We start from the raw sequence: 11602 nt of genomic DNA, 5'->3' as shown, positions 1-11602 counted from the left end.
GTGATAAAAGTGGCCGAGACGCGCTTACTCGCGTGTCGTTGTTTTAAAAGTGAAAGTAAATCGAATTTCGAATATCAAATTTATAAGCTACTGTGTATACCTGAGAGTATTATTTGTGTTTTGACAAAAATACCATAATAATTTTAATTAAGCATCTAAGGCGATAAAGAACGTCATAATTTTAGGATTTTAAAACTGATTTAATATGACTTTAAATTAGGTTTGAATTTTACCTAAAAGGGCAAACAGCGGGCTTGTCGATGTTTGAGATTAGTTAGACACTACCATTAATAATCATAATATTTGATTTATACTTGTAATTAATAGTGATTGATGATATCTTATTTGATTGCTTTTAGGGTAAAAACAAATTTGCTTAAGGCTGACTTTACAGTATGATTGATTATGATTTATATATTAAATTAAAATAAATGAATAAAATACATACTAGATATAAATTATAGTAAAGTAATTCTGCAAATTTTATAATATGTGAAAAGTGATAAACAATATTTGAACTAAAAAAATATTATTTCGAAATTGTCGCAGATTATCTTTGTTTTAAGTACGTGCCATATTTATAAAATATTATCAATAAATGCAATTAATGTAGCAATAGTTTAAATTATTATTATATGTATTTACTTTATAGTCTTCAAAAATTACGCAACAATAGTTCTAATATTTCGTTTATAATACTTAGTATTATTGTTTTGCGAAAACGTTGAAAGATATAGAATCAAAGCAATTTACATGTTACGGCAAAGAACAAAAAAAAATCATAGGTACATTCTAATATTTTTGAATGGGAAGCAAGGCCTAACCGCCTTAAAGATTTCTGGGGAAATTAGAAGTGAGAAGAACCGTCTACTGAATATTCCATATAATATTTTGTATAAGTAGGCATAACTTTACAGCTAAAATACTTTTAGTATAATAGATACTTATAAAAATTATTTATAAATATGCCACAGCTATTTCATCTATGAATAAGTCGATGTAATCTTTATAATGCGCATAATATTAAGATTAATCTCATCAAACTGACATGGATCGTGATCGATTAGTGACCCGACAGCGTTTAGTTTAATTTAATTTGAATATTAGACACAAACAAAAATTAGTGAAATAATGAAACAGTATTTAAGTGTAATTCAAAATGTCTACGGATAACGCTTCGTTTGAAACATCCAATGGTGGGAAAAATGATACATTTGTGAGAGGAAACGTAGATAGTGAAAATAGTGAAAATATTGACAATTGCTTAAATAAGATTGGAGCCAAATGCTTAGAGATGAATCATGACAGGGTACAGAATGGTTCTAAGGACTTGTTGGGGGTCCCAAGAACTGGACACCGGAAATCTTTCATGGAGGAGGAGAGCGCGAAAGAGAAAGCAAGAGTGTCTCTGTTGAGGCAGTGTTCGGCTCTACTGAAGCTGAACGAACAGAAGTACAATAAGGATGCTCTTCATAGGACATTTCAAGACGAGGTAAGGTTGTTTCAAGCTTCTAACATTTTTCTTGGCTCTATTTGTTTCTGCGATACCAGAATAACCTGTTTGCCACTTGAGTAAATCCAACAACTACCTATATTTTATTGTTAAAAGTAATCATTACCCAAAGGTAAACTTTTATCTCGATTACATGAAATGTAACGATATTCGTAAGAATATGATAACATTTAAGTAAACGAAGGGTAATTTTATCAATATTTAAGGTAATATCGAGTCAGCATTGAAGTTTACATGACCTCCGTACGGACTACTTTCGTATGTAAAGAGCTATCGAAATAGAGGCTAATAAAAGACCTGACTCAAATTGAAAAAAATACACAAAACCACCATTTATATATACTTTAATTTCCGTTTTATTTACCGCCAACTAACCTATTTAGGTTTTCATGTAACTTAAAAATGTTAACTGTTGCTATCTCTTATCCCTATTAAGTTGTTCTGTAGGTTAGGAGTAACTTCACAGTTGATGATTAATGCAGGATATAAAAAAACATTAATTAAATTGTCATATTCCCAAAACTGGTATTACGTGATAAAACAACAAGCAACATTATTGAACTTTTACCTTCTCTAGATATCACTTCTGAAGAATTTCCAAAATGAAGAATTCATATAAGTAGATACTAAAAAATAACAAGCTTCGCAATAAAGGCATTCTGGTAAATTATTATCCGAAAATAGCACGACATCAAACCGGACGTATATTAAATAAAAACCTGTTTTTTACGATTTAATAAGATTCTTTGGTAAATTATGACATCGTTTTAAGGCAAATTGTATGATTTAAATTATTCAAAATTTTGATATTTTTGTCCGATATTTTATGTCACAACTTTACTAATATTGTTAAGTAGTGAAGTTTCAAAATTTTGGATAATTATCTAAAAAAAAAGTAACATTATTCTTGAGTAACGTAAATTATATCTTATCTTGAATTTTTTTTTAAATTAATTAAAATTATATAGCGAGTCCGGTTTAGTTTAAACTGCATTTATTTCTATGAGAGCTATATATCCAGGTGATTAAAGTCAAGGGAAAAAGATAGTGATTAAATATTTATTCATAGTTAAAAGAGCGTAGGTATGACAAAATAGTAAAACTATATTGTCTAGACCAATGAGAGATATACGGCTATCTCTCCAATAGACATTTATAAAACATTCGTTCTTCAATAAATAGTCCACGTTCGAAAAGGTGTTAGAGATAATGAATCAACGTGTTTGTATAAAAAAGTGAAATGTGCTAAAATGGTAAACATTAAGCACACTGATGTATGATAGCAATGATTTATTGATAACTGATGCTGATCGATGGATTCAATAACAACAAATCAATGGTTATTTTCTATTGCAAGATCTTAGTGTAGAGAGTAAAACGAATAAAAGCATAGCAGGTTTTATGGTACTTATGCTCAAAATACAAAGGCTTATTTATCAGAAAAATTAACTGTTTGATGAGATACCACATATCTACCTACTTTTTTTATATGTAACAATAGGCAAACGGGCAGGAGGCTCATCTAATGTTAAATGATATCACCGGCCATGGACACTCACATTGCCAAAAGGTTCAGCAAGTGCGTTGCTGGTTTGAAGGACCCTCAGTCGAATCGGTTCGGAAATACTGCAGTGGCTACCCACTGGTTCTCTATTTAGTCTCAAATTTCGAAAAAAGAACGAAATCACGATGTGTAAAAGAAATGAAGGTACGAAGAATTAGACCATAAGAACACAAAGGATTTTAGAGTAAGTAGAGTTAGAGTAAGAGCCTAATGATGCTCTGACATTTGAAAAGAATTGACATTTAAGCTTTGATCCAATGCAAGTATTTGAAAGTAATTTAATGGATACAACTAGAGCAGTAGGATTGGCCACACACGGACCAATGATGGCGGCCAATCTTGACCTACTTGTTTGACAACGGATCGATATTTTACCTACACGTATTCTATGTCACTGAAAATCTTTCCATTTGTCTAATACTTTATTAAAAAGACATATGTTTATAAATGTCCATTATAATTGGAAAAAAAGCTTAAGTACATCAAGTCATTGAATCAGCAGACTTGCTTTTAATCGATAATGCATTTGGGCGATAAGAAATGAATGATATAATATATAAATGTGTATACGTAGGGTAGAGCGGGGCTAGTTGAGCATAGGGGCAAGTTGGGCAATCGAAATATCTCGGAAACTATTCACCTTACGCGGGAGTATCAAATAGCGAAAAGAAGGAGTCGGAGGAGGGGTAATCATCGCACGATAGCTAGTGGCAGCTCGACGAGTGAGTGAAGTGTCACGGCGTTTTGATTATTTTGTGACCAAAAAGTAAAAACATTGTTTTTCGCAAGTTTTCGTCTGTCTTTGTCTAATGTGCTCTGTTTTCAATCAGGACAGTGTTAATCTTCCAGAAGGTTATTGTATTTTTGATTTGTAAATAGGATTTGGGTCTAATTCTAGGCATTTTTTTACAATCCCACTTTTCTTTTAAAATTCCGGGTTGGGGTAAGTTGAGCAACTATAGCTCAACTAACTCCACGACTTAAACAACTGATGAGTAATGAATCTTTTATTTTTGTTTGGATGCTTACAAGAGGAGGAGATGTTCTTACACTACTGAATACTTAAATAATGCTGCAAAGGCTGTCCACGATGAGGGAAAAAGTGTGAATACCGCCGCTAAAGAATTCGGTATGGGTTGACTTTTAAATAAATTAAATGAAGGTGATGGTGATGGTTCATTTATGGGCTATACAACACCGAGGGAAGTATATCCTCCCTCACAGGAGGACTGTTTGAAAAAAATACTTGCTACAAATGGAATTTATCTCCAAAAGACGACCATCGCCTTGCCTAAGAGTATGCTGCTAAATTTGGCATTGAAATTCCACCCAGCTGAATTGCAAATAAGATGGCCGGAAAATAATGGTTGATGATGTTTTTAAAACAAAAAAATACAAAAACCCGAACCCACCAGCCTTGGTAATCTTTTTTAGAAATTATCGGAAGTAATGGATAGATATGGATGCTCATGTTTTGTTGATTCAAGTTTCGGGTAATTATACAAATAAAATTTCTTTGTTTTGTTGTTCTGTCAATAAAAAGCTGACTGTCTAAGACATATTTTACTTCATTTTAAGTTAACATAGAACCCATGGTTTGGCCTAGACATTCTTAGTGCTCAACTTGCCCCATACCCTTGCTCAACTTACCCCACCTATGGGGTACATTGAGCATACTTGACTTTCTGCATTTAAACATCTGTAGCTATTATATTGGACTTGTTACAAAAAAATACTATGGACACTTTTGTTAAGGGATAAATTACTAATCCATCAGGACACATAACAACTCATTGAGACTTATCATTGAGGAGCTATATCCAAGCAAGTGAAAAATTGCTCAACTAGCCCCGCCCTACCCTACTGAAAAACCAAGTAACGGGATTGAAATTCCATAAAAAAGTTATCGCGATTTAACGATAATCTATACTTATTCGCCTGCTTGTTAAGAAAGCATAGCAAACGTCACTAGAGGAGCATATCCCGAAGTTTACTTATATACATTCAAAGTGCACCCTTTTTTCTAAATATTTCTATAAATAAATTGCAATTATTACCGCATATTACGTGGCTAACTAAAAGATAAATGACGATGAAAAACCGTTACCAATGTTAAGACACATTTTATTCACAAAATTAATCTATCATTAATGCATTGCTGCATTGAGATGCCGATCACTCCGGCCTACTTCAGCACATCAATGGACGCATAAATCATTTATGAACCACTTCAATACAGGAGCTGTATTTTGTCTTTAAATTTATTGATTTTCAAACTTATACAGTCATTGTAACTTATGATACTGAACATGCAATAACATTCAATTTAGATTAAATGTTTCGCGTTGTCACTAAAAGGTTTTAAAAAATCTCAACATAATGTTATTCGAGGGAGGTCTTTTTAGTCGATTATGTGCACGTTAATGTTATAAGTACAAACATTCAGGCTTAATACATACATTTAACATTTGTGATCGGAAAAAATGCTTGATCTTATGGTCACATAATTAGAGCGGTGTGTTTTTATTTCTCGTTGGACGATTTCACACGTATAAGGCATGCCATTAGTTGTAATGTTTTTTTCTTAATAAGCTCTAATTATTAATTAATTATCTTTTTAGAGACATCACCTTTCAAAACTATTCAAGTGTTCTAATTGTCTTTCTAAGACAAGACAATTAATGAGAAGAGCAAGAGCTATGCAATTTTTTTTACTTTTCATTACAAAAAAAAATTAAATCAGTAATGCGATAGTTTACGATTCCTTTAAATAATGTAACAATATGGAGTACACTATTAAAATATCTCATGCATGTTATAATGCTTTGGAGAGTGCCCGCGTCTGGCTAAGCTACCATCGTCGGGCGTCCATCCAACGATATATGAAATCGCCACGCATATAAAACTTAGTAAACGTGAATGAGCAAAATATACAACCTCGGCTTGTACAGGTAGCATAAGTAATGATACTAAAATTCATTGATTACATTTCAAAATACAATATTACAGTATAGAAAACGATAACTCAATTTCTTTATCTGTCCAAGTAATGATTAACATAGCGCTATGGCGACAAAGTGAATAAATAAGGCTCCTTCCCGCGGCTCAATGAAAGGTATTTTAATGAAAACACGAACTAAAAACTTGTGTTGTACGGACATTTCTTATCTCCTTTTAGACCGCAACCACAGTGTCATAGAGTTATTTTAAATTCTTGTACTGCCTTACAAGAATATCGCCGGTAGGAATCATCCGAGGAATATTGTTTTTGTCAATACAAAGATATAGAAATGGTGTACAGCAAGAAACGGTTCGGTGGCCTTTGATACGCTTGTTTAAACAATAATTGTTTAGCTCTGTTTATTCAATTTCTAAAAAAGCTCACAATTATCAGTCGTAGGATAAGGACCATTTAAGAAATAAATTTTTTAACACAATTTCTGCGAGTGGGTTGTCATTCTTGTTTGCAACAGAGTTTTCTCTTTAGCTGTAACATAAAAAACTCCGTTACGGTCAGTACCATACTAGATACAATTAACATAGTATGCTAATTATGTTAATCACTTGTTAATTAGGATACAAGATGGCATGGACATACATGGATATGATTAATGGCGTCATGTCTCTATTAAGGATAACCAATTAATTATTGGGAGTATGTATCTAGCACCTCTTATACATGTTATAATCCGGACGATTCATTAATTTCTCTAGAAAGAATTAAATAACATTTTGAGGAGGAATGCGCAATTCAGCGACACTTCCACTGAGTTGGATCGATCTATGGCCTATAATATCGCTTTTTTAAAACCAAATAATAATAGCAATACATTACTTTACGAAAGTAAACCATCTACTCTTATTTTCCATTATCAGTATGACTTTTGTCTTTTAAAATAAAATGCAAACACTATGAAAAACGCCCTTTGTATTTCTTTAAAATTTGAAAAATATCTACTAAGTATGTCATTGAATAAAGAATCAAAATATATTCATATATGTCATACAATGTACACTCATGTATAAACTATTTATATAATTAAAATGCTTCTAAAATAAGAGGACTAAAATCTTATTCAAACTAAATCAATATTCAGACGTATCAAATAGAAACATACATAAAGAATAAATCTCATAAATTAAAAAACTTCTCCCGAGAAAACGACTTTAAAATATAGGAAACGATAAAATAGTAAAAAAAAGTTATCAGCGGCTGTTTTAATGCTCTGAACATGGAATGTATGAATAGGGTAAGGTGTGACAAGAGTCCAGACACATCAACATTACATATCCTGCCCTTCGTGAGAATGCTTTTTCTCTCGGTACAAAACCTACAAAATAATAAATGGTATTAATAAACAAAATGAGACTACATTTTCGTTCAATTTTTTCAATAAAATAATTATCAACAAGCAATTCTTTTTGCGTTAGGATTTGCTCTGTAGTTCAATCATAAATTGAATTTAAAAAAAAAAATGGTTTTGTGGACACGTTAGCCCCGTCTCACATCCCTCGGAAAAGAACAAAAGCTGGCGTGGGCGCACAGCAGGTGAAGATAATAAACGGCATAAATATAATAAGTGTATTTCCTCCAACTTTGATTTGGTTCCTATTGGAGTACAGCCTTGCGATTCTGTAACTCACTTTTCGAACTCTCACTGCGGTTTTCACAGCGGCGGTCACGCTTAAATCAGTCTTAAAGCAGTCATTTGACGATTTGGCATTCTGATAAGGAGGGAGCTTGTAGTTTATTGTTTATGCTTCACGACTGATTTGAGCGCGACCGCCGCTGCAAAAATCGCTGTGAGAGTTCGAGAAGAGAGTTACAGAATCGCAAGGCAGACTCTTGGGCCGTGGGGTTCAAGTGGACATACGTTAACTTGAGATTCATGTTGGTGCCTGGTATATAGTACCGGTGACACCAGGTCTGTTTACCTCGTTTACCGAATAAATATCGCAATATAGAGAGTAAATGCCGCCATTAAAGGTACACAGGGACTAAAATTTGTATTATTTCTAGAAAGGTTAAGTATAATACTAATTTAATACATTAAATAAAATAAAAATCTACTACAGAAAAAAAAACTACTTTTAATTAATTCAGTTACAGTGCGCGCGTTGAACTTTTTTCATTAAAAAAGTTACTTATAAATCTCTATTGAGTTAATTGTACAATTTTAATTCCGTATAACATTGATTAAAAATATATCATTTATTAATTACTTCAAGCAATCCAATCAGTCGTTGATTTAAACCTTCAAAAGCCGCCAAATGTTGCTTTAGACTGAGATCATATCAATTTCAATGTTATCTACATTATTTAATAGATCCACTTTCTGTTAGGGGCACAACAAACATTTGCAATATCAGCAAATACATTTCTATGTATAAATTATATTCACATAGAACTTCCAATTAAACCGAGTTTTTCAATTCAGTCAAGTTTTAAAGTAAAATTAAATTGATGTTTTAAAGTTTAACTAAGGATTCAGGGTTAAACATGATTTTATTTTCGTCACGATGTCTGATAGTTGAGTTGATAATAATATTCTCGTATTTACGAAGCGAATGTGTGGAGTCCCTCACATCGTGAGTGCCCGTCACTTGTTGACCTTAAAGTAATATTTTGACACTATTTTTACACACGTTATTCAATAATTATCTTCTCAAAGTGCTGACGCAAAAATTAACGAAACTGCATTGCGTTATTATAGCAATTAGATAAATTGTTCAATCGGTTTTAATATGTATATCGTATAGTGAAAAAAATGATATTATGTTAGAATACAAACATAAGTGTATTGTTCGTTCGATAAAACGCCCGGACTTCTTTTCATACACTGAAAAAAGTACTATGTTCTTGCCAAATTATTATCAAATTGTGGGGTTGACACTTATTCTGTTACATCTGGTAGTAGCACTATACGACTGTGAGTGGACTATTAAAGAAAACACAAGAAGAGGCTTCGAAGCTGTTGAGATGTGGTATTACCGACGCATACTTCGCATCAGCTGGATCCAGGGAAAGAGTACTTCAACAGATCGGGATTACACGAAACTTTATGCAGACTGTTGAAATACGGAAAGTCGCATTTCGGATACGTTTTGAGTCATCATCGATACAACTTGTTGAGGCTCATAATGATGGGCAAAATTCAAGGCAAGAGACGGGCTGGTAGAAGGAAGAAGTCGTGGTTGCGGATCTTAAAGGCGTGGACCGGCATCACATCCACCGAGGAACTGTTTAGACAAGCGCATGATACCCGGCAATTCAATTTGTTAATAGCCAACCTTTATGAATATTAATTAATTGAATTGCCGGGTATCATGCGCTTGTCTAAACAGTTCCTCGGTGGATGTGATGCCGGTCCACGCCTTTAAGATCCGCAACCACGACTTCTTCCTTCTACCAGCCCGTCTCTTGCCTTGAATTTTGCCCATCATTATGAGCCTCAACAAGTTGTATCGATGATGACTCAAAACGTATCCGAAATGCGACTTTCCGTATTTCAACAGTCTGCATAAAGTTTCGTGTAATCCCGATCTGTTGAAGTACTCTTTCCCTGGATCCAGCTGATGCGAAGTATGCGTCGGTAATACCACATCTCAACAGCTTCGAAGCCTCTTCTTGTGTTTTCTTTAATAGTCCACTCACAGTCGTATAGTGCTACTACCAGATGTAACAGAATAAGTGTCAACCCCACAATTTGATAATAATTTGGCAAGAACATAGTACTTTTTTCAGTGTATGAAAAGAAGTCCGGGCGTTTTATCGAACGAACAATACACTTATGTTTGTATTCTAACATAATATCATTTTTTTCACTATACGATATACATATTAAAACCGATTGAACAATTTATCTAATTGCTATAATAACGCAATGCAGTTTCGTTAATTTTTGCGTCAGCACTTTGAGAAGATAATTATTGAATAACGTGTGTAAAAATAGTGTCAAAATATTACTTTAAGGTCAACAAGTGACGGGCACTCACGATGTGAGGGACTCCACACATTCGCTTCGTAAATACGAGAATATTATTATCAACTCAACTATCAGACATCGTGACGAAAATAAAATCATGTTTAACCCTGAATCCTTAGTTAAACTTTAAAACATCAATTTAATTTTACTTTAAAACTTGACTGAATTGAAAAACTCGGTTTAATTGGAAGTTCTATGTGAATATAATTTATACATAGAAATGTATTTGCTGATATTGCAAATGTTTGTTGTGCCCCTAACAGAAAGTGGATCTATTAAATAATGTAGATAACATTGAAATTGATATGATCTCAGTCTAAAGCAACATTTGGCGGCTTTTGAAGGTTTAAATCAACGACTGATTGGATTGCTTGAAGTAATTAATAAATGATATATTTTTAATCAATGTTATACGGAATTAAAATTGTACAATTAACTCAATAGAGATTTATAAGTAACTTTTTTAATGAAAAAAGTTCAACGCGCGCACTGTAACTGAATTAATTAAAAGTAGTTTTTTTTTCTGTAGTAGATTTTTATTTTATTTAATGTATTAAATTAGTATTATACTTAACCTTTCTAGAAATAATACAAATTTTAGTCCCTGTGTACCTTTAATGGCGGCATTTACTCTCTATATTGCGATATTTATTCGGTAAACGAGGTAAACAGACCTGGTGTCACCGGTACTATATACCAGGCACCAACATGAATCTCAAGTTAACGTATGTCCACTTGAACCCCACGGCCCAAGAGTCTGCCTTGCGATTCTGTAACTCTCTTCTCGAACTCTCACAGCGATTTTTGCAGCGGCGGTCGCGCTCAAATCAGTCGTGAAGCATAAACAATAAACTACAAGCTCCCTCCTTATCAGAATGCCAAATCGTCAAATGACTGCTTTAAGACTGATTTAAGCGTGACCGCCGCTGTGAAAACCGCAGTGAGAGTTCGAAAAGTGAGTTACAGAATCGCAAGGCTGTACTCCAATAGGAACCAAATCAAAGTTGGAGGAAATACACTTATTATATTTATGCCGTTTATTATCTTCACCTGCTGTGCGCCCACGCCAGCTTTTGTTCTTTTCCGAGGGATGTGAGACGGGGCTAACGTGTCCACAAAACCATTTTTTTTTTTAAATTCAATTTATGATTGAACTACAGAGCAAATCCTAACGCAAAAAGAATTGCTTGTTGATAATTATTTTATTGAAAAAATTGAACGAAAATGTAGTCTCATTTTGTTTATTAATACCATTTATTATTTTGTAGGTTTTGTACCGAGAGAAAAAGCATTCTCACGAAGGGCAGGATATGTAATGTTGATGTGTCTGGACTCTTGTCACACCTTACCCTATTCATACATTCCATGTTCAGAGCATTAAAACAGCCGCTGATAACTTTTTTTTACTATTTTATCGTTTCCTATATTTTAAAGTCGTTTTCTCGGGAGAAGTTTTTTAATTTATGAGATTTATTCTTTATGTATGTTTCTATTTGATACGTCTGAATATTGATTTAGTTTGAATAAGATTTTAGTCCT

The 11602-nt window shown here is 33.2% G+C and overlaps 1 protein-coding gene across 3 annotated transcripts in view; it reads left to right on the top strand.

The window, feature by feature from the left end:
* LOC125059023 (NADPH oxidase 5) overlaps positions 1 to 11602 on the top strand; it is a 32410-nt gene continuing 20808 nt past the window's right edge. The window contains exons 1-2 of one of the 3 annotated variants that reach the window (XM_047663172.1): positions 1 to 55; positions 1068 to 1492. In XM_047663172.1, the coding sequence (XP_047519128.1) occupies positions 1160 to 1492 (333 nt within the window). In that variant the 5' untranslated portion in view covers positions 1 to 55; positions 1068 to 1159. Of the gene's footprint in view, positions 56 to 900; positions 1493 to 11602 lie in introns of those variants that run through there. The other 2 variants (XM_047663170.1, XM_047663171.1) reach the window with 2 other exon arrangements.

Source organism: Pieris napi, chromosome 19 (genome assembly GCF_905475465.1).
Source record: "Pieris napi chromosome 19, ilPieNapi1.2, whole genome shotgun sequence".
Lineage (NCBI taxonomy): Eukaryota > Metazoa > Arthropoda > Insecta > Lepidoptera > Pieridae > Pieris > Pieris napi.
The sequence above is the reverse complement of the archived record's forward strand: the minus strand, read 5'-3'. Positions and strand labels throughout refer to the sequence as shown.